The sequence below is a fragment of the Chrysochloris asiatica genome, unplaced genomic scaffold (assembly GCF_000296735.1).
Source record: "Chrysochloris asiatica unplaced genomic scaffold, ChrAsi1.0 scaffold00155, whole genome shotgun sequence".
Taxonomy (NCBI): Eukaryota; Metazoa; Chordata; class Mammalia; order Afrosoricida; family Chrysochloridae; genus Chrysochloris; species Chrysochloris asiatica.
In genome coordinates, this window is record NW_006408673.1 from 6186976 (window position 1) to 6214300 (window position 27325).

Genomic DNA, 27325 nt, shown 5'->3' on the forward strand with positions numbered 1-27325 from the left:
TTCTTGTATCAGGAACTAGCAATGCAATATTTTGATGGGCTTGCTGGTGATTTATAAATGCCATAGTGGGCTAACAAAAGTGGAGGGATTTTAGTGACTGGTGAATACAACATATTTATCTTACATGATTGGTATAAAGAGTTTTTATTGATTGTTGTTGTTGTTAAGTACCATCAAGTCGGTTCCGACTGATTAGTTACCACTTTTTGATGCCATTGTTAGTTTTTGTTAGAAATATGGGTACTTTCTTGATTAGTTACTACTTGGTGACTATCGGATGTTCTTTGAGTAGTGACAAAGCAGTCAGAATGTTCTCTCTGCTAACAGCTTTGTTGTTCAGTGTGGTTTCTTGGAGTGACATGTACAACTGGGTTACAAAGAAAACATTTCCTTAGATACCAGATAGTATTTATTTAAAGGTTAACTTCTTAGAGTAGAAAAGCAATTTTCAAAATAAGATTAGAATCTAAGTACAGAGACATCCATCCTTTAGTCGAGCACACCAAAGAGTTAAATTTTAGGATGCTCGATTCTACTGTGTAGAGTACTAGTATGGCTTAATGCACTGGAATGCAAAGTTGGTTTGAACCACAAGATGGGTGGCTCAAGCTCATCAGCAGTTCCTCGGCAACCCTATACAGGGTTGCTATGGGTCAGAACCGACTCGACGGCACTTAACAACAATAATTCTACTGTATAGAGTTCTAGTGTAGGGCTATGGGTTAATTAATGTGCTGGGCTGCAAAGTCGGTTTAATCTGCAAGGTTGGTGGCTCAATCTCACCAGTCACTTCTTAGGAATCCTATACAGGGTCGCTATTAGTCGGACTGACTAGATGGCACTTAACAACAACAACATCTATCCTGTGCAGGACTCCTGGTATGGTGCTGTAAAATCAGCTCTGAAAGGCAAACCACAAAGTATTACTTAAAAGGAAACAGCAAGTTCTTAAAATAGGAAGTTTTTCATATGGCTACTAAGCTTGTATGGAGTCCTGGTGTAGCACTATGATAAACACAGAATTGCTAACCACAAGTTCAGCAGTTCAAACCCACAAGCCGCGCTCCTTGGAAACCTCATAAAGAGCCACTATGAGTTGAAATTGACTCAACAGCACTTAACAACAGTATTAACATTGCATTAGAATTTGATGCCAGACCTGTCAGACTTAACTACATTATCCCAAACTGTCTCCCAACTACTTTAGAAGTTAACACACTAGACTAAGATTTTGGGATGACATCATCATTCTATTTTTCCATTATTATTATTCAAATGCTATTAAACAGTTCACATTTGGGCAGTACTCATAAAAACAATCCCGAGTGTAATTTTAAATCATAATGAATAACTTCCTAAGATTCTATAGCTAGAGAAAGCAAGGACTTTCCTAAGCACAGAAGTGAAATACGGGTTTGTGCTTCTTAGTTTCCCTCTAGAGACCCAAAACCACATCTTGAATTTAGCATCAATATATTGCTCAGGTGAACTCACACATTAATTGATTTGATTAGTCAATGGGACAAGCATCCTTCCAATCCCACACAAGCAACCTTAAAGTTATTTTAGTCTCTCTGTCTTCTCTACCACCTTCCTCCAGGCTACCAATCAAACAATAAATTTTGTCATTGTGTATTTGGCACTAACTTTAGGCTCTCTATTTTTATAACAAATGTCCAAAGAATATTCTTCAAATATTAATCACTGCATCCACATAATAACTGAGGAAATCTTTTGGATGCTTACTTAGATGGTTTAACATTATTGTCCATAACCCCCGTTCCTTTAGCATCATTGTCAAGTATCTATTAAATGCCTGGTGTGGCAATGTGTGTTAATGTGTGTTAATGTGCTGGACTGCAAGGTCAGTTTGAACTGCAAGGTTGGGGGTTCAAAACCACCAGCCACTCCTCAGAAACCCTAAAAGGGTTGTTATGAGTCAAAATGCACTTGATGGTACTTAACAACAACAACAACAACATGCTCCTGAAAAGGAGTCCTGGTGGTGGAATGGGTTAAGTACTGGACTGCTAACCAAAATTTTGGTGTTTCAAACTCACCAGATCCTTCAAGCAGGAAAGACAAAACCATCTGCTTCCATAAAGATTTCAATTCATAGTGAGCTGATGGGTAGCAGTCCAATGCTTATCCACTGCACTACCTGTCGAACATGGGTGAACTTGCTGGCATTTAAAATACTGGTGGCATAACTATCAGCATCACAGCAACACGCAAGTCATCACCATAGGACAAACTAGCAGACGAGTGATGGTACCACAGCTTACAGGTCCCCCTATGATCTGACAACTGAATACTTCCCTGACATTTTCAAGGCTCACTCTTTCTCCCACTCACTTTGTTTCAGCCACTCTTACCTTCTGAAAATACCACAGCAAACTCATTGATGCTGAGCTGATTTTCTTACAACTCTCAGCAATCCTATAGGCTATACAGTAGGACTGTCCGATAGAGTTTCCCAGGATATAATCTTTAGAGAGGCATACAGTCACATCTTTCTCCCACTAAGTGGCTAGTGGATTCAAACCACCAACATTTCATTTGGTAGCTAAGCATTTAAACACTGTACCATCAGGGTTTCTCTTCCTTTCACTTGTTTCCAATATACACCAAGCACATTCTGTCTGTATGCCGATTTACTTGCTATTCCCTCACCTGAAAATAACGTGATATAGATTCAACAAGGTTAGCCACCTGTTTTCATTCAAGTCCTGTGCCACTCCTTCCAAAGTCTTCTCTAAACATTCCCTCCATATTGCCTTACCTATAAAGTCTTCCACTCTTCACTTTCATAATGGTGCTCTCCTTTGTTTTTCTCTGTAAGACAAACACTGGCTTGCTAAACATAAGTTTGGCAGGTCAAACCCACCAGTCACTCCTTGGAACCCTGTATTGGATAGCTATGAGATGGAAATGACTAGCAGGCACTTAACAACAACAAGCTTTTATTACTATGCTAATTACCTTCTCTGTTGTTTATTATTTGTTCTCTCTTCCTTTAACAGTAGAGACGGATTCACAGCTACCTCTCCAGAGTCCAGTCCATAGAAGGTAATTAATAAATCTGCTGCACAAGACCTTTTTAAAGTGTTGAAGACCAAAGATGTCAGCTTGAATACTAAGGTACGCCTGACCCAAGCCATGGTATTTTCAATAACCTCATATGCATGAGAAAGCTGGACAGTGAATAAGGAAGACCATAGAAGAACTGATGCTTTTGAGTAATGGTGTTGGAGGAGAATATTGAAAGTACCATGGGCTGCCAATAAAGAACCAACAGATCTGTGTTGGAAGAAGTGCAGCCAGAGTACTCTTTGGAGGCCAGGATGGCCAAACTTCGTCTCTCATACTTCACACTTATTGTCAGGAGGTACCAGTTGCTGGAGAAGGATATCATGTTTGGTAGGATGCAGGGTCAGATAAAAAGAGGAAGACCCCCAGTGAGATGGATTGGCAAAGTGGCAGCATCAATGCACTCAAGAGTGGCAACAAATTGAGATTGGCCCAGGATCAGGCAGTGTATCGTTCTGCTGTGTATAACGTCACTATGAGTCAGCACTGACTCGATGGCACCTAACAACATTGTTATTCACTGCTATCCAGTTCCAACTTACAGGGACCCTATATAGCATTTCCACTAAGTGGCAGATAGGTTTAAACTACCAACCTTGGAGTCAGCAGCCCAGTGCTTAGCCTACTGTGCTACCCCAGAACTCCATAAATAGGGATTAAATAAATAACAAAATATTAGTACTATGAAGTGGCTTCAAAAACTTTGTGGAAAAGTAATCTTTCAATTTCATTTTCCATAAAATTTTGAAGCCCCCCTTATAAAAAACCTTTCCCCAAATCAACACATTTTATTCTTTCTTTATCCCTAAACCTTAATTTTTTTCCCTCTTAAGAACATTCCAAAATTGTGCCCTATATGTCAAGCCTATGTGTGACATTTTACTGTATGTATGGCATGTAATATTTTCTTATACAGCTGTTGTTAAGTGCTGTCGAGTCAATTCTGACTCATGACGACCCTATGCACTAGCTTATAAATATTCTATTACACTTCTATGCATAGTACTCTGTTCTCTCAACCAGAACACACACTGTTTGAGAAAGCACATCTTTTATTTTTCTTCTATTTTAATCAAGCATAGAATCTAGGATAGAACTATTCATAAAAGCAATATTCAGTAAGTATTTGATTAAAAAAAAAAAAACAGTTGTGAAACCACTTCAAACCAAATACCAAGGTATCTAAATTCATCTAACCATCAAAGGCAAAATCCTAGAGCTTCTAGGGTTTATCACGTAAGTATATCACAAATTTATTTGAAATATTTTCCCCCTCCATTTAACAAAATGAAGCATACACCTTTTTCCTTCATTCGAAATATATGAAGTGCTTTTAAACCGAGTTATGGTAGATTGTCTTTATTATATATCTATTTATTTTTAATTATACATATAAATATGACCTTTTATTTCACTATGAAAAATATACAAACTGGCTACAAGAATTGAACTAATAAAATACCTAAATGAGCCCTATATATATAAAGGTTTTTATAACCAATTATTTCCATCTGTATGTTTATTTTCCTGGCTACACAAATTACACAGTAATTAGCATTTACAGTTTTATGTAATAGTTTTGCAAAGTATTCTTTCAAACAAAAAATGAGTATGTTAAAGTTTTAATTATAATGAGCATCCTCAAGACACTAGATGTGCTGTAAACAGATTAAACCTCTAAATGCAGATAACAAAATGATTCACTTATTTTAATATTAACAGTAAAAAAAAAAAAAAAAGTGCATAATTTATACCTACAGAGCAAGAAAGAAAAAGCTTGTGTCAGCTTTAGGAAACAAACAGCCCTATCAAGTAACCAAATAGGAAGATTCACGCTAGAGGCTCAATAAATAACAGTAATGATGACAACCATCTCCCATAACTACATTACAGCCCATTGTCCACATCTGATTATACTAGTCTAGACCTTGGGTAAGCACATACAGACATTTTCACCAAGAGTTTTCCAATATTACTGCTATGTTTCCTGGGCTTTCTGTGACCCCCATTAGCAACAACTGTCAGGATGTTCTTCCTCGTTGATGGTTAAAGAAAGTTACCACTTTTCTGCATCCTAAAAACTGAAACTATAGAAGTAATATTCCTGAATTGGCGATCCTTCTAACATTATAGTTCCTTTAAAATAGCTACACAGAATGATCACAAGCCAAAACTAAGAGGGAAAATTCTTGTTCCACAGTCTTTATTCAGTTCTACAAAAAATAGTAAAACCTCATATCACATTATCAGCTCCATAAGCTAATACAGTCTTTATACGTATACTACAGAATCATTACCTTAACTCTTCATTCCATTTACCTGCCTCATTGCTCCTCCCGCCCTCGGCCTTCCTTCCCTCTCTAACACACACCAAACATATTCATTATCACAAAATTCTTATATGAATATATTTCTAGTCTTTTCTGAGTTAAATTTTCCAACAACAACTATGAATAACAAATTGCAAAGAATCTAACATCATAGGATACAAGCATTAGAACAGACAGGTGACAACAATCCATATTAAAGGCCAAGCTAATTCCTTCTCACTTTGTCCACTTTCTCTGGAAACTGATATTCTTAACTCAGAGAGACTATAATATACCTTCTTTACAGTCTACTAAAATTAGAATAGAAATTTAAGTATGTCATACAATTATTTCTCCATGAGGAAATACAAACTTAATAATTAAATAGTAGTCAAATTTAGTATAAATGTCACAACCTATTTTCCAGACTTATTTTGCACAGACCCTCTACTTGGGCATTTAAAAGCAACAGCTCATGGCAGTACCAACATTAGAAAGGAAGCTGCAGCATGTTCTAGGTGAAATAATTTCTCAAGACTATAAAAAACTTATTCTCAAGAAGTGCATGCATATAAAACGAGAAAGGATTATCATTAGCAAAAAAAACATCAAGGTGGGTGACTCTGCTGACTCTCCACTTGGAATTCAGTTTAGGATTTCTTTATGGCCAAACATTTATAACCTCCACTATAGGATAAGCACTGGACAGCTAACCACTAGGTTGGCAGTTCAAACCCACCAGTCATTCCTCTGAAAGGTTGCTATGAGCACTATTTACAATAGCAAAAAGATGGAGACAGCCAAGTGTCCATCAACTGAAGAATAAACAAACTGTGGTACATACACACAATGGAATATTATGCTACCTTGAAGAATAACAAGGAAGCGGCAAGTCATCGCATAACATGGAAGAACCTTGAGGACGTTAATGCTGAGTGAAATTAGTCAGTCAGAAAAAGAGAAATACTGCATAGGACCACTACTGTAAAAGACTAAGAAAAAGGACCCATACTAAAGGGGGGTGGGGGGAATTCTTTGTTGATTGCTGTGATGTTGGGGGTGGGTGGGGAAGGTGGAGCACAGGGCAGGGATTAGACACAGGAAAGTTTGGGTGCCGGGGAAGGCATGCAATATACAAGAAGGGAGAGGGAAATGGAAGAACAAAGCAGATAGGAGAACAATTAGGCATGTTTGAATGGGCTAAGTGGGACAGAGGTAAAGAATGATGTGTGCACAACCTTGGAATTACAGGGCTCTGGAATACAGAGCCTGAGACATGGTTGGAATGGGGAAAAGGGGGAAATAATGTTAAGATGCTTTGCTGTCTTTTGAATCTTGGTTTTCCTTGCATTATAATATAAAATAGACACTGGAGGGAGAGAGAAAGGAATAGTCAGAAACATCACCATAGAAAGCTTTTAAGTCCATCTTCTGCCTATAACTGATTGTTGTTAAGTGCCATTGAGTCGGTTCCGACCCATAGCGACCCTGTACAGGGTTTCCGAAGGTGTAAATCTTTACGGGAGTAGAAAGCCTCATCTTTCTCCCGCGGAGCAGCTGGTAGTTTTGAACCACTGACCTTAAGGTTCGCAGCCCAATTCGTAACCACTACGCTACCAGAGCTCCTTTGGAATACCTAAAATGGGGCTACAACGTGCCCAGTGAAGGAGACTTCCTGCGGAGCCTCTGAAATACGTAAGACTATAGGTAGAAGCCTGAACCACATCCAAATCTCCAGAGATGGGAAATTTCCACTTGAAAAGATGAGCAAACCAGCCCGGAGCGGCTACAAGAACAGAAGATACTTCTTGAAAGAAAGACCTACAGAAAGAATACAAAACAGTAGCTGCAGAAGGACTGTTATTACAAGAACAAAACAAGTTGCTTGCCCAGGACACATCAAGGCAAGTGGCTGGGTCCCCTTAGTGCAAACCCCCTTCTAAGAATAAGACTCAATGGGAATGCACACTCTGATTGGTGACCTCACTCATCACCGATAAGAGGAAGTGAGGGAAACACAGTAATGAAGTGGTGAGCTAAGCCATACAATGTGGAGAGTGAAGCGTGCAGTGATAAAAAGAGAGGGCATATGCACAAGAACACCCAGACTTGCAGATAATACCCACTTGACCTGACTTCAATGACTGGATGATCAGAGCTCAACCATAAGAAGAAAGAAGAGGAAAAAAAAGAGTAATCTGATGCAATTTGATGAACTTGACCTACACCTATGGATGCAGTACTCAAAAGAGGGAACAAATCCTTACAGCAAGAATCATTCCCACCCCCTCCATACACAGAGTACACAGGGATGGGCAACTTGGACATTGGCTACCCAAAAGGGGGGAGGGGGGCTATAAAGGCAAGAAGTGACTGGCTTACAAGCTTTCAAGAGGGAACCTAGAGCCAGGGGACATGGGGGAAGGCAGAATCTCCAGTAAGTAATATCCAATCTGTCTAGGTGGAGCTGATGAAATGAAATGCAGATGGGTCTCTTGTGATACAATAGTGAATAATTGTTATCAGGACTGATTGTGAGGGTTGGAAGTATAAAGGTAGACATTTTATAGGAAGGAAGGGAGTGATTAACTTTCCAGTCTAGGATCGGAGGTTCCTAGGACCATCAACAGAGAAGAGCCGAGAGCAGGACCCTGCCCAGAGAAGCAGCGATGCCTGAGATGGAGGCAGAGATGATGACGTGGAGCGATGCAGCAGCTGGGGACTTTAGATCCAGAGAGGGAGAGAGACTGTGTGCTGAAGACTGGGGGTGGGTGGTAGTGTAGGGGGCAGGTTTGCAGAGTATACCCTTTGGTTGGTTGATGATGCATGGAGGGGATTGTAACCATGGCAATGATAAGATGTAGGATAGAATGAATGTAAAACTAATGTTCTCCCATGTAAACTATCATATAATTCATAATAAAACATTGAAAAAAAAAGGTTGCTATGAGTTAGAATCAACTTGATGGCACTAAACATTTTCCTATGAAGAAGACATGGTGGCACTATAGGATAAACACTGGACTGCTACTCACAAGGTCAGCAGTTCAAATCTATTATTCACTCCTTGGGAGCAAGATAAGGCTTTCTGTTCCCATTAAAACTTACAGCCTCAGAAATGCAGTCCCTGTGAAGAATCACTATAGGTCAGAATTGACCCGGCAGTTGGTATTTTCCTAAGATTACCAGTGGCATTTCCTTAAAACCTATTCTTTTAGGTTCTACCCTGACCATCCTATTTTAAAGTGTAACACGTTTTGCTGCAAATTGTCCCTATTCTCCCTACCAGTTTTGAATTTCTCATAATATTTATCACTTTCTAACATAACATAAGCTGATTTGGCTCTTCATTTAACATCTTTGCAAGTTAGGAAACTTATATGAGGGTGTTGCTGTTGTTGTCAAGGGCTGTCGATTTCAAATCATAGCAACCTTGCAAATGAGGGTATAGAATCTATTTTATCCTCTACTGAATCCTTAGAACCTAGAACATGGACCCACATGAAGTTGGTATGCATAAGTCTTTGCTAAGTATATGAATTATGTGATTGATTTTAACTTAATTTTATTTTCACTTAACTCTTCTCAAGGTTTGACTTCTTCTGGCTCTAACCTTCCCCATCCTTAATGTGCCTTCCTATTTTCCCCTAGTCACTTTCATTTAATATAGTAAATTACTCCATTAATACATATACTGTTGTAGTTTAAAACCACATTCTACAGGAATACTGGGTATAAACTACCTTTTCCCAAAGGTATATACACCTGACCTTGCTGGGAAAGGGCAAGCAACACATTCTGCCTTGTGAAACAATGAAAACCTTGAAAGCTAGTACAGTTAGCATATTTATGCGGCAAAAAACCCCAACAATTCAAATGCAGTACAATGGTTTCACAACAATTAGAAAAAAAAAATGTTTTAATCGTCACAATTAAAGTTGATGTATTGTGTTCCGTTGTTACATGCAGCGTGTCAGTTATGACTGACAGCAAGCCTGCAGAGGGTTTCCAAGGAGCAGATGGAACTTGAACCACCAACCTTGAGGTGCAGTGTTTTACCCTACAGCACCACGCCAGGACTCCAAACATGATGTATTTACTAAAATCTTTCAAGTAATTACCTAGTGACTACATAAAGAAAAAAAAAAGATGGAAAATAATTTGGATATAAAATTACATACAAAATTTCCAAAATAAGCCTCCAAATACAAAATCATTAAAGGAAATATATTAGCTATAAATTGAGATAGTTAGAAAATAAAAAGTAAAAAATAATTTACCCTTGTGATTATTTTAATCCAAGCATATAAAAAGAAGCAACCCTAATTGAGGGGAGAAAATTTTGGTTCTCTTTGATAAGCCATTAAATTTCCTCAAAACTGTAAGCACTGACTTCAATAGTGTAATCTTTAAAAGGAAAGAACTGTACATATCTAATTATACACCATCTATATAAACTTGTACTCATATCAATTCAATTCAGGGTTACAGTAAACTGAAAGTCTCTTCTTACTAAATCTTTGGAACAATGGCCTCTGACGCCTTAACCCCCTCCCTTCCAAAATAAGATCATATCCAAACAACTGTTTATAAATTTTAATTCATGTTTTTATTTAAGTGTCTTGCTACACACATAGCTCTTTAAGTTCACTTTAGGATATCCAAGAGAGTATATAGTATCTCTGCTTTAATTCATTTTACCTCCTATTATACAGATAAAATTATATTCTAGTCATGGTTTTTATTTTTACCAAAATAAAACTCAGAACCAAAGTGTCAATGAAACTGGACAAAGGTATCACAGTGTAATAACCCCTTCGTTATTTTAAAATGTTATTATCCCATTTTTCTTGCCTCTTCTATTAAACTTTTCTTTCTTCATCTTTTACAATTCCCTTCTATTTATACTTCTGTTAATTCCACACACATATACTAGGAATGTATGGTATTCCGAGAGGTTATGAAAAATGAGGGAGCTACTAAATGAATGGTCAGAAAGCAGATGTGAAATCTAAGCAGTTGAATACTGAAGAGAAGAGACAGACAAGTATATTAGTACTAGAAACATTATCTTTTATAAGGGCTATTTACATATTCAGATACAAGTCTGAGCTATTGCTATAATAAGCAGATATTGACTATCCCCAGAGAATAATTAAGCAATGTGTTTAGCAGTATATGGGATAATCTGACCATTCTGTGCTTTTCAAGGATGTGGAAAAGAGAAGGTAGTAAAATCCTATTAGATTACAGAAGTTCCCAAAACGTATTATTTGGCAAACTAAACCCAGTTCTATAATTATAGGTAATTTGATTAATTGCTAATGTATTTAACAAGTAATATAATTCAAGATGATAACTTAAATCTTAAAAATTATATTAAACAAGATTTTAAGTGAGGTTAAATTAGGTTCCATAGTCTACTCTTCCCTGATTTTTACCATCAACTTAATATTGTTTAATAGTCAATGGAATCATATTTTTACTAAAATGAAAGAAAATCAACTTTTTTAAAATTTAAAAACAAATCAATAAACTAGAAGTAATGAGGAGAAACCAAAAAAATAAAATTTAACAAGTCAGAAGAAAGACAGGAAACTCAATAGGATTCCTTGACACTTTTAACCTACAAGAATTTTACTGGTAGAGAACTTGCACTAATTTTAATGAATTCTGGAATGCGAACAAAAACACATCATTTAAAGATAGGAAATATATGGGATGATCACATCTATCCAATGCATCATTTCCAGTAAGAGACACAAGTCAGACAAGTTAAGTTAGATGACAGAAGCCTGTAAACATCAACAAAATAATGTACGAATTCCAATGAGTAAGGTCCATTAAAGCAGATGTTTTGTTTATGCCTGCCTACTACAACATCAGGAGTCCTGGTATGGCATTGTGGGTTAATGAACTGGACTGCAAAGTTGGTTTGAACTACAAGGTTGGATGTTCAAGCCCACCAGTAGATCCTCAAAAACCCTACACAGGGTTGCTAAGAGTTGGATTTGACTTCACAGCAATTAACAACAACTACAACATCTTACAACCAAGAGCTCTCGTAGAGTAGTGGTTAGTAATTGGGCTGCAAACATTAAGGTCAACAGTTCGAAACTACCAGTTGCTCTGCGGAAGAAAGATGAGGATTTCTGCTCCTGTAAAGATTTACAGCCTCAGAAACCCTGTACAGGGTCGCTTTGGGTCGGAACCGACTCCACGGCACTTAACACCACCACCACCAACATCTTAAGAGTTTTAAATGTTCTCAAAAGATATTTATTGGATGTAAGAAAGGCAGGCAAGCAGAAAAAAGGTTTCATAAAAGCTATATCTATGTATCTACTGCCAAAATTAAAATCAACATCAAGTTAATAAATTTTATAAAAGTGATGACACCAAAGCCTTTACCAATACCAGGTATAAGAAAGAAAGGCAAAAGAAAGCCTTCTGAAAGTAAAACCTCTTCTTTATTCAAATGAGAAGAGACAAATTTCTAATTAAAGATTCACTGACAAATTACTGAATTTCAAAGTGTAAGTAACAATTCTATTGGTACTACTTGAATTAAATATACTTCTCAATTAAAATTAATTAAATGTAATTAAGTACATTTTTAAGGGGAAGCAAACAGCAACTAATATAAAATGAAACCAAATACAGAAATCAATTACTTGAAGTCCAATACACATAATAATGGAACCCACTGTATTTGACTTTACCAAAACACTAAAACCTAAGGTTCAAGAGAATCAAGTGAAATGGTGATAATTCCACATTATTTCCTGTTAACATATAGCCACAGCCTCACAGAACAGTCTGAAAGAAATCCTTAAAAGATTTAAAACTACTTAAAGAAATCTATGCCTTAAAAATATTACTTAGATTTCAAAAGTAAAGAGAAATGATGATTATGATTCAATATATCAAAAAAAATTTATAAACAGAGAAATTTAATTTTTTGAAACAAGTATTTTATTATTAATGATTATTCTACTAATTACTGATTATTTAAGGTCTATTCATTTAGAGTGTTTATACAACAAATTTGTTTTAAATATAATGTTCATATGAAAAATATCAATAATTGAAATAAATCCCATCAAAAGAATGCATTTACAGAGAAAGTATCTTATCAATTAAACACATAAGAGGAACATTTCTATCAGACAACGATTACTTTTGTCTGACCTAAGTAATTGATTCACTAATGATACCCATCAAGTCCGATAAACCTTATGTTATAGTCTCAGTCTGTAAAGGGTCTTCATGTTATTTACACTAATAAAACATTAATCAAGGGCCAAATTTATAGCAGCTACTCTACAAATGAGGTCAAGGCAGGTCAGACTTACATAATAAGAAAAAAAAAAAAAAGAAAAGGCTTGTTTCTGCAGTGAAAAGAAAAACACAGTTCCTACTCTTCCTGCCCCTGGGATAACATCCAACAAATAAACACTCCAAATTCCTTTATAAATACTACTTCACGAATCTATTCTTACATAAACTCATTTAACCTTTTAATACGCCTTTAATCCACTGATTTAGAAAAATAAACCTGTTTTTAACTGTTCATTAAAAAAAATTTTTAACTGTTAAAAATATAATCTATTCCTCAGCAAAAAACAAAAATTTCAAATAGCTCTACAATTTTACTAATAAATCTCAGTGTTGTTCCTACCACTACATTTATTTATAACGTTAATTCAAAATATAAACATTGAGTAATTCTTATAGGTTAAACCATGAGATTAAAAAAAGCAAAAAACAAACAATTGTTTACCATGGGAGACTCACAAATTCAAACAGAGTATAAGCTAACCATAAGAAATCGTAGAAAAGATATTAGAAAATCTATTATTTGATATAATATAAAAATAAGTATCTCAAATAATTGTTTACCCAAAGATTATCAAGAAAGCTTTTTAAAAGTTCATGGAAAAATGTAATTAAAAGACACTGGAATTTTTCTATGAAAATTTTCTGAAGTACTTTTAGGTAGTAACAATCTACAGTTCTGGATGAGGAGACCTGAAAATAATTTTCATAGGTCATTTCTTTGGCAGATGAGGCACAAAAACAAGCAGCCAGTAATAGGTGAAAAAGATGACATGTGGAGATTTCCAAGGAACTCTGAGAAGAACACCAAAAACAGAGGAGGCCTTAACCCTGCCCTGAGAGCAGACAGAACCCTCCCCTAGGTCTGCTGCAGTGACTTCGCTTCTTCAACTGTAGTCTGTCAGTCTGTCATAACTGTGGTGGCTTGTGTTTGCTGTAACACTAGAAGTTAGGCACCGGTATTTTTTAAATACCAGCAGGGTCACCCATGGTGGATAGGTGTCAATGGCGCTTCCAGACTAAAACAGACTAGGAAAAATGAAAGGCAGACCACTTTCGAAAGGTTAGTCATTAAAAATCTTATGACTAGCAACAGAGTATTATCTGATTCAGCTCCAGAAGATGTCCCAAAAAGAAATGGTCAATGTTGGCCAGCAGTTCGAGAGGTAGCATATGAACAAGAACCAATGGTACTAAAGGAAGAAGTCCAATCTGCACTAAAGGCATTAGCAGGGGAAAAAAAGAGTCCAGGAACTGACAGAATAACAACTGAAATCTTTCAATAAACTGGAGGAAGGCGGGAAGCACTGACTAGTCTATTCCAAGAACAGGAATAGATCCACGTTAGTGCTCATTCTGAGAAATGTGGAAAACATTGAGCAATATTATTAATATCCCTTGCAAGCAAAATTTTGCTGATGATAATACAAAATTAATTGTAGCAGCACATCAACAAGGAGCTGCCAGAAATATGTTTGATTCAGAAGATAACATGGAACAAGGTTGAAAGTATGCAATACTAGAAAGATGTTGATTTGCGCTTTAATGACAATGCTTGGTAAACTGGAGAGTCAGAGAAAAAGAGGAAGACCTTCAACAAGATGGATTAACATAGTGGAAGCAAAAATGTGCGCAGATCTAACAATTGGAAGGATGACACAGGACCAGGCAGTGTTTCGTTCTGCTGTGCATAAGGTCACTATGAGTTGGACACAGTCAACAGCACCTAACAACAGCAACAATAAACTGTAAGAGTGGCTACAACAATGGGCTAAAACATATTAACTACTATGAGATTGGTGCAGGACCAAAAAGTACTTCCATCTATTGTATATGGGGTCACTAAGAGTCAGAATCAACTCAATAGCATCTAAAAAATAAGCTGTAAGAAAAAATAGTTCTGTCCATTGAAGACAACCACTTGTGGTATTTCTGTTATAACAGGACTGCAAAATTAAGACACTCCCTCTTGCACATTTCTCATTGAAGCACAAAACACATTTAATCCACTTCCACCTTTTAGACAACCTATAACATGAGGTAAATAATAATAACAGAGATAATAATGATTATCTATAGATAATACAATATAGAACCTATAGAAAGTCCCAGTAAGTCCCAATTAAATTTTATCTTCTAAAACAAGAATTTCACTTTACTTTTGCCAAACTCAGCCACAACTTTCTACTAAACAATAAAAACCAAGCTTTTAAAATGAAGATGTAACTAAGAAGGAAAATATCAAATGATTGAATACTGACATATTTATAATAATATCTAGGAGTCTTACTTTATTGATTGCAGAAACTATATAATACCCAAAAACATCAGCTACAATAGCAAAACACAGTAAGATTTTTAAAAATAAAATATAAATGGATATAAAATAGATTACTTACCTTCCTTCATTGACAAGTTCAATAAAGGCAAGGCCTGCATTCTTCTGAATCGAATTCTGCCACTCCTAAAAAAAATTTAAAAAAAAAAAAGGTAAAAAAAATGATGAAAAATTTTCATCAGTAGTTTCTTTTAAGATAAAAATGAAAGGAAAAAAATCACCCATATCAATTTTATGCTTTGATTCTATAGGAAAAGTTTTCTCAAATATGTTTTTCTATCCAATACAGCTTCATAAACACATGAATAGTTGATACTGAAAAGTATACTAAGTTTTACAGTAGTTTGATTCAATATACACTAAATAAACTTATCTATATATTTATTGGCTCTTATGGTTCTATACTGTTGTTGTTGTTGTTAAGTACTGTTAAGTCAGTTCTGTTTAGCAACCCTGTTTAAGGTTTCCAAGGAGCAGCTGGTGAGCTTGAACCGCCAAACTTGCAGTTCAAAAGGCTTTGCAGTCTGGCACATTAACCCACAGCAATTCCTGTTCTATGATACAATCGTTTAAAAAGTAGCTTACAACTAAAACAGTTCAAAGACGGTAAACACAACAGTATTTAACTTGTTGTTGTTAAGTACCATCAAGTCAGTTCCAACTCATAGCAACCCTGTATACAGATTCCAAGGAGCAGCAGCTGGTGGGTGTAAATGGTCAACCTTGTGGTTAATACTCTAATGTTTGTTCTACAGGGTCAAACTAGGATTCCAAATGTATAAAGTAGCTGTGATTGAGAAATTTTCAGGTTTACCCTTTTCAAATAAATATGTCATCTAAACAGATTTATGAAATGGTTATCCATATGACAACATCATTGAAAATTTAATACACTTATCCCTGCATTTGTATACTGAAATCCTCCAATCATAAAAATATAAAATAAAAAGTTTCCCTATATTTCATAAACATCACTAGAGAAAGGAAACACATAAGGTATAAATTACGACTAAGCAAAACAATAAACTAGTAATTAATTTAAAACATCTGTAACAGCCAAAAAATTCTATTCCAACAGAAGAGGAAAATGTAGCTACACGCTATTTCAAAGTTATCGGGATAGCAGCCTTAACACTTTCTTCAACCTTAACTCAATTTCTTCTTGCCATGTAACACAACATATTTAGAGAATATAGTCATTTTGGGGACCAAATATTCTGCTGACCACAACAGGAAAAGGCCATAGAAGCATAACCAGAAATCCTGTCCAACACAGAGTGGAGCTAAGTGCAATAGAGCTTGAGAACACAATACACTTAGACAATACCCACAGAACAGCAACAAAAGGGAAAGGAGGGCTAATCCATGTATTTATTAGCTTTCTTCACAGTTCTAAATTAAGTCATATTTTACTAATTTCCAACAAAAATAAAACCTAAAAACTGGCTGCCTTTATGCTTCACTATCATGTAATAAATACAAAGTATACTATAAAGAACCACTGTTAACATTTTATATAGAAAAATGTTGTTGTTGAGTGTCGTTGAGAAGGTTCCGACTCACAGCGACCCTGCATAGGGTTTTCCAAGGAGCGGCTGGTGAGTTTGAAACACTGACCTTGTGATTCAAACTGACCTTGAAGGCGAGTGTTGATCCTACATTATATTAAATGTTAACTGGACAGAAGAATGCAGGGTGAAGAATTTAATATCAGGGAGATTATGTTTGTTGCCTGAATCATCCAGATATGGTGGGGCAAGGGCCAGAAAACAGGAAGACCAACAGAAATAAAAAACAAGGGTGACAGCTAAGAACATTTTCAAAGAAAAAATTAACCAAATGTGCACACCTTTAAGAATCATTAATTTTGATGCCTTTCAGACAATCTTCTGAGAAAAACAGTCCAAAAGCCATTATTATTAGTCATCAATGTTACAGATGAGTGAACTGAAGTTCAGAAGTCAACATGCCCAAGGTGAAAAAAATACCCTATTCAATGTTAAAGGGGTTATTCAAATGCATTTTTATAACTAGAAACCTTACACTCTATACAGTATTACGTTGGCTATCAAACCTGACATAGAGATGAATGAATCATAGGAACATCAATCTGACACACATTTACTCGGGGACTAGGATATATCAAGGATTTTTGCAAAGTGTTGGAATTTACAGAAGCTGAGTAAGACATGAAAAGTGACTCAAATACACCACCAATTAGATAGAGATTATTACTCTATCTTGATTTCAATAACAGCAGCATATTCTGAAGGGGGGCTTCAAAAAGTTCGTGGAAATATTCCATTTTCTTTTGATTCCATTTTTTCTCCAATATTTTAAAACTCCATTGTACTAACAATAAAAGTAACAGAAAAGGAAGGGATTGTTTAAATCTATCGTAGGAGAGAAAGAATTCAAAAAGAGACAGCATTTTAATTGTACTTTAAAGGTTGAACAGATAATCAATGATAAAAAGTAACTACATGCAAAGACAAATGTAAAAGTGATTTTTTTTTAATAGTAAAAGTTCAAGAATTGTAGAAGTATAATATGCTCTGGTAGGCTGAAGAGTGCTAAAAAATTGAGCTACAGAGTAGGAAAGAAATCTTATTATGATAAGAAATCACTATGAGGATCCATATTATACAGTGGAGTCCTGGTGTGGCACAAGGTCGGTTCAAACCACAAGGACAAGCAGTTCAAACTCACCATATTAGTTGGAACCAACATGACAGCACCTAACAAAAACATTATACAGTGAGGGGCATGGCCTGATGAGTTACACTGTGTTAATGAGATAAATGGACATTTAAGTAGAAATACTCTATGACATATCTCAGTCAAACTTGAACAATATGAAATTAGTAATTAGTAGCATTAAAAGAATATTTATAGAAGTCTTGAAAATAGATTCAATTGAGCTTGTGGGAAAAAAAGTTAGAGAACATCACAAAGGAATATAAACCAGGAAGCTGAAAATTATGACCTGAAGCATAGCTGTATTAATGAAGATGGGGTATAAGTAGCAAAGAAATTCGAAAATAGATAAAAGTTTTTTGTTTGTTTTGAAAGCAGATATATGTATCACCAAAGAACAAAAGGGAAGAATAACTCATTAAATAGTGAATAAACAATCTAAGTGTCTATCAATAGATGACTGGATAAACTATGGAACATACATATAGTGGACCATTACAAAATTAAAGAATAATGATGGATTTGCAAAACACCACATACATAACATGGATTAACCTGGAGGATAGTATACTGAGTCAATTATAAAAGGGCAAATAGTATGAGATCACTATTACAAAAGCACAAGAAAAGGCTTTCAAATAGAAAGAAACATTCATTGATGGTGATTACAGTTGGAGGAGGAAGGGAGGAAAAATCACTAACTAGAGAGTAGATACCTAACTTGGGTGAAGGCAAAGGCACAAAATGACCAAGGCACAGGAAAAACACTAACAAGGGTTAAGGAAATAAAAGAAAATGCAATTAAATACACAAATCTGCAATGGAAATAATAACAATAATGTATGAGTGAATAAATAGGCATGTAAGCTAATCAGGAATGGAAAGGTAAACAGGAATTGTTGTTATTAATTGTCATAGAGTAAGTTCTGAGTCACAGCAACCCTGGATAGGGTTTCTAAGGAGCAACTGTTAAGTTTAAACTACCAACCTAGCAACTAGAAGTCCAGTAGTTACACATCACCGCACCAGCACTTCACAAATATATATATATAGGTTTGATGTATGATATTTCTATATACTATACATGTGCTATAGAAAGGAGCTCTGGTAGCATAGTGGTTACGAATCGGGCTGCGACCACAAAGTAAGCAGTTCAGGACTACCAGCTGTTCCATGGGAGAAAGGTGAGACTTTCTGCTCTCCGTAAAGATTTACAGCCTCGGAAACCCTGTACAGGGTCGCTATGGGTCGGAACCAACTCCACAGCACACAGCACCACCACGCCACATATATGTGCTGCAAATGTACTCGTGAAAAGAGGACAGCATACCAAACCAACAGCCACAGAGTCAACTCTTACTCACAGAAACCCTTTATGTCAAGAGACATAAAGAGCATAATGGATAAGAAAACAGAATTCTTCAATATGTCCACAAGAGACATATCAAAAGGATGGAGCCAGTCTAAATGTCCATCAGTGGAAGAATGGTTAAACAAAGTTTGATACACACATATAGTAGAATACACTTGTTGAAGAATAATGATGAATCTGTGAAACACCTCACAACATGGTTGAACCTGAAGGACATCATGCTTAGTGAAGTCAATAGCAAAAGTACAAAACAACGTATGAGACCTACGTTGTAAAATGTTAAAAAAAGGTAAATTTCTGGATAAAAGAAACATTCTATGATGGTATGGAAGGGAAAATTATTCATGGGTTAGAGGACAGACACATGTTAACATGGGTGACTGGGAAGGCAGTATACAACAAAAGGGAGGTTTGGCAGAAGAAAGGTGAAGATATTGGGAGACATAAGGAAGAATGCAATCATTAAAGTATATAGAGGTAAATGCTGTTAATTGTTGGTAATGTAGTAGAGTGCAACCAAGTAATGAAGCAGAATGTGTGGTTTCATGAATGTAAAACTGATGCTCTGTACTGCAAACCTTCATTTAATTCACAAGAGAAAGTTAAAAAGAAAAGAAAAAGGAACCACACGGGCTGGCAAAACTGTAAATCCATTTACAATGAAAGGAAACAAGAACCATATTTCATACCAGATATAAGAATGAAGTCCTGTGAATTAAAGACCTAAACGTAAAGTCTGGAACTATAAAAATCATCAATGAAAACATAGGGACAATCTTAGAGGCTAAGATACATGGCCGAATGAGGACACAAGACCTTGAATGAAAAGCTCAAAGGAGAAATTAAAGTTCAGTAAAGAAAAGTAAGAAAAGATCCTTTTCTTGCAAAAAAGAAAAAGGCTGAAGGAAGTCAAAAGGGACACTACAGAATTTACTGTGTACAATCATTTAGATTAGACAATGTATTTTAAAAAGTATTTGTTGTTGTTAAGTGCCAATTAGCAGGTTCCGACTCAGGAATCCTCTGTATAACAGAAAAAAACACAACCCAGTGCTGGGCCATCCTCATGATTGTTGTTTTGAGCACAATATTGCCACCACTGTTTCAATCATCGTGTTGGGAGTCTACCTCTTTGTCACTGACTCTACACTTTATCAAGAATGATATCCTTGAGGGAAGAACAATTTGACAGGTCTCAATGGGCTAAGTGAGACAGAGGTAAATAATGATATATGCACAACGTGAGAAGAATAGGGTTCTGGGATACAGAGATCGAGCCATGGTTGGAATGTGGAAAAGGGGGGAATAATATTAAGATGCTTGGCTGTCTTTTGAAGCTTGGTTTTCCTTGCATTATATTATAAAATAGACACTGGAGGGGGAGAGAAAGGAATAGCAAAAAAGCATCCATAGAAAGCTTGTAAGTCCGTCTTCTGCCTATAACTGATTGGAATACCTTAAATGGGGCTAAAATGTGCCCAGTGAAGGAGGCTTCCTACGGAGCCTCTGCAATACATAAGACTATAGGTGGAAGCCTGAACCACATCCAGATCTCCAGAGATGGGAAATTCCCACTTGAAAGGACAAGCAGACCAATCTGGAGTGGCTAGAAGAACAGAAGATACTTCTTGAAAGAAAGACCTACAGGAAAAATATAAAACAACATAGGCAGACCGACTGTTACTACAAGAACAAGCAACTTGCTTGCCCAAGAAACATCAAGGCAAGTGGTTGGGTCCCCTCAGTGCAAACCCCCTTCCAAGACTAAGACTCAACGGGAATACGTGCTGTGATTGGTGACCACACTTGACACCGATAAGGGGAAGTGAGGGAAAAACAGCAATGAAGCGGTGAGCTAAGCCCTACAATGTTCAATAGACTTCTGTGAACCCAGGTGAAGACCTGGTTAGCCAGCAGCGTGGCAAAACCTGGGGACACTTGGGCCCAGAGTCAGTGACATAGCCACAGAGGACTAGAGTGGAGAATGAAGCATCCAGCTGATAAGAAGAGAGGGCATATGCATAAGAACACCCACACTTGCAGATAATACCCACTTATCCTGGTTTCAGTGACTGGGTGATCAGAGCTCAACCAGAAGTAAAAAGAAGAGAAAAAAAAAAAAGTATTCTCATACAATTTGATGAACTTGACCTTGACCTATACCTATAGAAGCAGTAGCTCAAAAGAGGGAACAAGTCCTTACAGCAAGAATCATCCCCACCCACTCCACACACAGAATAGACAGGGATGGGCAACTTGGACATTGGCTACTCAAAATGGGGGGTGGGGGGCTACAAAGTCAAGAAGTGACTGGCTTACAAGCTTTCAAGAGGGAACCTAGATCCAGAGGGCCTGGAGGAAGGTAGAATCTCCAGTGAGTAGTATTCAATCTGACTAGGCGGAGCTGATGCAATGAAATGCAGATGGGTGTCTTGTGGTACAATAGTGAATAATTGTTATCAGGACTGTTTGTGAGGGTCGGAAATGTAAAGGTGGATGTTTTATAGCAAGGAGGGAGTGATTAACTTTTCAGTCTAGGAGCGGAGGTCCCTAGGACCATCAAGGGAGAAGAGCAGAGAGTGGGACCCTCCCTACCCAGAGAAGCAGTGATGCCTGAAATGGAACCAGAGATGATGACGTGGAGCGATGGGGCAGATGGAGACTTTAGATCCAGAGAGGGAGAGCGACTGTGTGCTGAAGACCTGGGGGTACGGGGGGAGGATTGCATGGAGGGGATTGTAACCATGGCAATGAGATGATATACGATAGAATGAATGTAAGACTGATGTTCTCCCATGTAAACTATCACATAATTCACAATAAAACATTTAAAAAAAGAATGATATCTTTCTCCAATGACTGGTCCTTCCTGACAACATGTCTAGAGTATGAGAAATGAACATTGACCATTCTAAGGAACTATCTAGTCATACTTCTGCTAAAACACACTGGTTCCTTCTTCGAGCAGTCTAGTTCAACATTTTTTTGTCAACACTGTAATTCAAATCAAGCGTCACAACAGTTGGGAAGATGTCACGGGACCAGGGAGTGTTTCGTTCTGTTGTGCCTAGGGTCTCTGTAAGTAGATTCTATAAGTAATCGAACTCAACGGCACCTAACAACAACAATAAATCAAATGCAAAGATTCTTCTCTGGTCTTCCTTATTCATTGGCCAGTACGACTGATAATAACATAGTAAAAAAAAGTTTACTAGTGTTAGATTTTTCATATTCACTGTCCTGTAAAACTGCAACAGGTGGTTTTTTTTTTATATATATAATTAAAACAACACTAAAAACTACATAGGTAAGTAGATAACAACTGAGGGACACACACAAAAAAAAAAAGAAGAAGAAAAAACTTTATTATTTTTTTTCAAGTATGGGAAGAAAACAGCTTATATTTGTATTGTAAAATCAGATATTGTTTAAATTCACAGAGATTTAAAAATTGCTTGGGTTACAGTGACAAAATAAACTTGGTCTAACTATACAAAATTTAGCACTTTAAACATTTTGTGACCTAAATTTAACTTGACATGATGCACAAAATATTATGAATTTTAAAAATTAAAATCAAATTAGTTTAAATGAAGGATCAAGGAGAAATACAATTATTAATTACTTTAGGCTATTACTAAAAACTGGGGAGAAAGATGAGACTTTCTGCTCCCACAAAGATTTACAGCCTTGGAAACCCTATATAAGGTCACTATGAGTTGGAATCAATTCAAAGACACTTAACAACAACAAAACAGCATGACTAGAAAAATCTCACAATTCTCAAATAAATCACCGAGTTTTCATTTATCAATAATCCATTTATACTTTTTAATATTACCACTTGACAAAATACAGTAGATCATGGACATAAATACTAAGAATTAATAACACAAGTAAAAGGAATCTAAAATCCATGAAAATAATCCATTTCAATGTTTTAAATTATAGCCCCAGCTGTTACTTAGAGCAAACACATTTTCTGCATAAAAAATATTCAACCATGCTCTGTAGAAGATGCCAAAGCTGAAAATAAAATTCATTAATCGTAATATCCTAAAGCATTTTTCTCCACTTCAGAGACAATTATCAAAGAAGGCGTTAGTCTAAACAATTTCATAAACCACAGCTCAATATAACCTTTGGTGAGTTTTAATAGTTGAAAGAAAAGCTTAATGGTCATCATCTTTCATGATCATTTCAATATTTCATCACAGTATTTACAATTATATAGTGATGCAAAATGTATAGTACATTTAAAGGTCTTGGTTATCCTTTTCCCAAAGGTCCTAATGAAAAAACACGTTAAAAGCCTCAAATCCAACCACTAATGCAACTAAGTAATTTCAAAACACATTTCAGCACTTTGGAGAGGAAGGACTCAAAACAAAACAACAAAGTCAATAATTTCATGCCTGTTCTAAGCTGTATTTAATTGACTACCATTTCCTAAGGCTATAATTGTTGACGAGTCAATTTTTACTAAAATATATTCTAAGCTTATTAATGCTCTTAAGTCACACAATAACATCAAAAGTATTATGTATATGTAAAGGTATAGCACATGAAAGATATTATATGTTTATGAAAATTATAACACATAATTGTGCCATATAATTTCACATGTATACTTTGTGTGTTTAATGTCTTTAGTTAGGGGGAAAAACACTTCTATAACATTTAACTTTTGGTGTTAAATATCATCTTCAGTAAGTTAGGGAAATAAAAAGGACTTCAGGAATTAAATCTATTCTCCCTACTTTCAACAAATAAGTAAGTACTCAAAGATACCTATTAATATCTGTGTATTCATTTATCTTCACTTCCTTAGAAAATTCTAATTTTCTTAAAAGTAAACAAATGTTTTATAAGTTTTTCAGTCTCCTAAAACATATTTTGGAGTCCTGGTATGGTGCAGTAGGCTAATGCGCTGAACTGCAAAGTCAATTTGAACCAGAAGCTCGACAGTTCAAGCTCACCAGCTACTCCTTGAACCTAATACAGGGCTGCTATGGGTCAGAACTGATTTGCTGGCACTTAACAACAAAACATATTTTAGAGTCTTAAATGAACTACATGAATCATATCTAAATGTAAAAGCAACTTCCAAATGCTGTCGTTGTTAGGTGCTTGTCAAATCTATTTTCAATTCATAGTGACCCAAGAAGCCAGAGAAGGACTGCCTGTGGTATTTTCAGGCTACAGTTTGTACAGGAGCAGAACAAAAGGTCTTTTCTCCTACAGAGTCACTGGACTGCTGGGTCCAGTGGTTCAAGTCCCCCAGCCAACCCTCAGCAACCCTATACAGGCAGGATCACTGTGAGTCGGAAATGACTCAGTGGCACTTAGCACCACTACTACCACCTTTTTGATAGCCCCTGAACATTTAACCACAGGCTATCAGAGCTCCTTTATGCATGGCTTGTGCAATTAAGTGCTAGAGTGGCTAGCAGAAAGATTGGAAGATTGAACCCAACTGGAGGTGTAGGCTTCCAAAAGGTCACGGCATTAAAAAAACTATATGGAGCAGTTCTACTCTGCACACACCTGAGTTGAAATTTACTCAGCAGGAACTAACAACAACAAACAAGTAAAATCAGGTCGCAGACTGACAAAAGTAATTACATTTTATCTTCTAAAATTTTCACTGATGATGAATGAACATGAACGCAATTATCATTTTTTATACTAGTGGCTGGATTATCTCTGACTTAGTCTTTACACCACAATGTAAAGAAAACATAGATCCTCCCAACTGGACCAATAAATGACATCATGATAAACCAAGATAAGACGAATGTCAAAGACTTCATTTGGCTTAGATCCAAAATCAACACTCATGGAAGCAGCAGTCAAGAAAATGATGGTATTTTCAATCACCTCTTTTGCATGTGAAAGTTGAAAGACTGTAAAAGAGATGATGCATTTGAATTATGGTATGTTGTTGTTATGTGCAGTCCAGTAAATTCTAACTCATAGGGTCCTATATAGGGTTTGAGGTTGTATATTGTTGTAGGAGCAGAAAGCCTCATCTTTCTGCAACTGAATACCTGGTGGGCTCAAATGGTAGATCTTGTGATTCACACACAGTCCAGTGCTTTTTGTACAAAGCCAACATGCTCCCTGAATTACAGTGCAGAAAATGAATACTGATAGTACAATGGACTATCAGAAGAACAAACAAATTTGTCTTGGAAGAAGCACAGTTAGAATGCTTCTTAGAAGGGAGAATGGTGAAACTTCATCTCTCATTCTTTGGACATGTTCTCAGAAGGGACCAGTCAGTTCATGGAAAAGGACATCATGCTGGGCAAAGTGGAGAGTCAGAGAAAAAGAAGAAGACCCCCCAGTGAGATGGACTGACACAGTGGCAGCAGCAATGGGCTGAAACATAACAACTATGAGGATGGTACAGACCTGGGAAGTGTTTTGTTCGCTTGTGCATTAGGTGTATACGAGTAGGAACCGACTCAATGTCACTGAACAACAAAAACAACATCTCTTTTTATCATATTGGTAGTTTCAGGATTCCAGCAAAAAATGTAAAGACAATTTTTGGTGGGTATATCCAAATTTAAATTAAAAAAAGAGGAAATTATTAATTCTAGGAGGGAAGAAGGAAAAAAATATTCTGATGTATTTTGCAACTCTACTATGAATACTTACATTGTCACAATAATGTAAATGTTAAATGTTGTTGGGGAGAGAGGGTAGTATACATGGTATATGATCTTCCTTAAGAAATACCAGATAATGTCCAAATTAGGAAAATCAGGAAGTAGCAATTCAAGTATAGCTAACTATGGAGATAATCTCTTTCCATTAAGAGATTTGAAAGTGACTGCTTCTAGAAAGTAAGAATCAAGGGGGGAAAGAGTACTGAGTCAGAGAATATTTGTTTTTCAGAGTAAGTATTAAATATGCTTTAAAAAAAGAAAAGTTTTAACTTCTTGGGTAAGATAGCGGAGTAGACAAATCCTCTACAACAAAGACATGGGAGATTTAAGTCAAACAGATACAGACAGTGATTCTGGAACCCTGGATTTCACCTGAAAGTATAGAGAGGTGGACTGAGTGCCTACTGGGAAAGGTAGTTGAGCAGGAGCATCGACAGAGGAGACAGACTAGTGAGTTGTTTGTTGGCCAAGCATGGTACAGTCAACTTAAATTTTTGGGGGGCAACTGTCAATCAACACACTCGTTTAAAGGCACTGGATGCCTCTACAGGTTGGCGACGAGAGTGGTATGGTTCTCCCTTGTTCCCGTGCCCTCTTGGTGACTGTGGGCATGGCCAGCTCCACCTGGGGTCAGGTACTAGGCATACCTATATCCCCATATCTAGAACCTTGTTAATCTCACCTTACTAGATATTTTATTGCTGTTGCCTGTTTTTTTTTGTAAGACGGCAATGGTGGGTGCCCATAAAGCCTAGCCACACTGAGCCTCCTATTGGCTCCACCCACTGGGTAAGCAACCCCAACCCAGTCCTGTACAACTTATGATGAATGATAATTAGCAACCAATATCAGACAAACTCACCCTGAACTACTTTACAAAACAGAGAACTGCATATACACTTGTAGACTGTATCACATCCAAGATGAAATAGGTATGACTGCCTAAAGCACACTATTAAATATAACAGTCATCAATTAAATATAAACACTGTCTTGGAGACAACTGACAACTTCAACTTACATAAAAAAACAAGATAGAGTGGCTCAAACAAGTGACCATAATGAAGAGTCAGAAAATCCAGCACCAGAGATAATATCAGAAGGACCTGATAAGGAATTCAAAAGATTGATATTTAAGTACCATCAATAGATTGAGTCAAAGATAAAGAAAGCTACAGGTGAAAGCAAGGAATATACAAAAAACTTGAAAAGAATTCAGGAAAACATTCAAAGAGTAATCTGACAAATTAAATGAAAAGTATAAAACCATACATACAAAAACAATAAATAGAACTGCATTAGATTTCTGAAACTGATAATACATGAAGGGGCAGAAAAGTATAACTGGATCAATGGAAGGTCAAATTGGTAAGCTTGAAGACAAATCTCTAAATATTTATCTGTTAGAGGAACAATCAGAAAAAGAACAAAAATTTCCAGAGAAAGCTTAAGAATCATATGGAACACCATCAAGAGGAATAATTTACAAGTGAGAATTCCATAA

General features: G+C 36.3%; 1 protein-coding gene across 2 annotated transcripts in view; it reads right to left on the reverse strand.

Moving 5' to 3' along the window:
- LRBA (LPS-responsive vesicle trafficking, beach and anchor containing) overlaps positions 1-27325 on the reverse strand; it is a 944588-nt gene that overhangs the window by 603986 nt on the left and 313277 nt on the right. For both annotated transcript variants that reach the window (XM_006870875.1, XM_006870876.1), the window contains exon 34: positions 15137-15201. In XM_006870875.1, coding sequence (XP_006870937.1) covers positions 15137-15201 — 65 coding nt within the window. The remainder of the gene's footprint in view (positions 1-15136; positions 15202-27325) is intronic.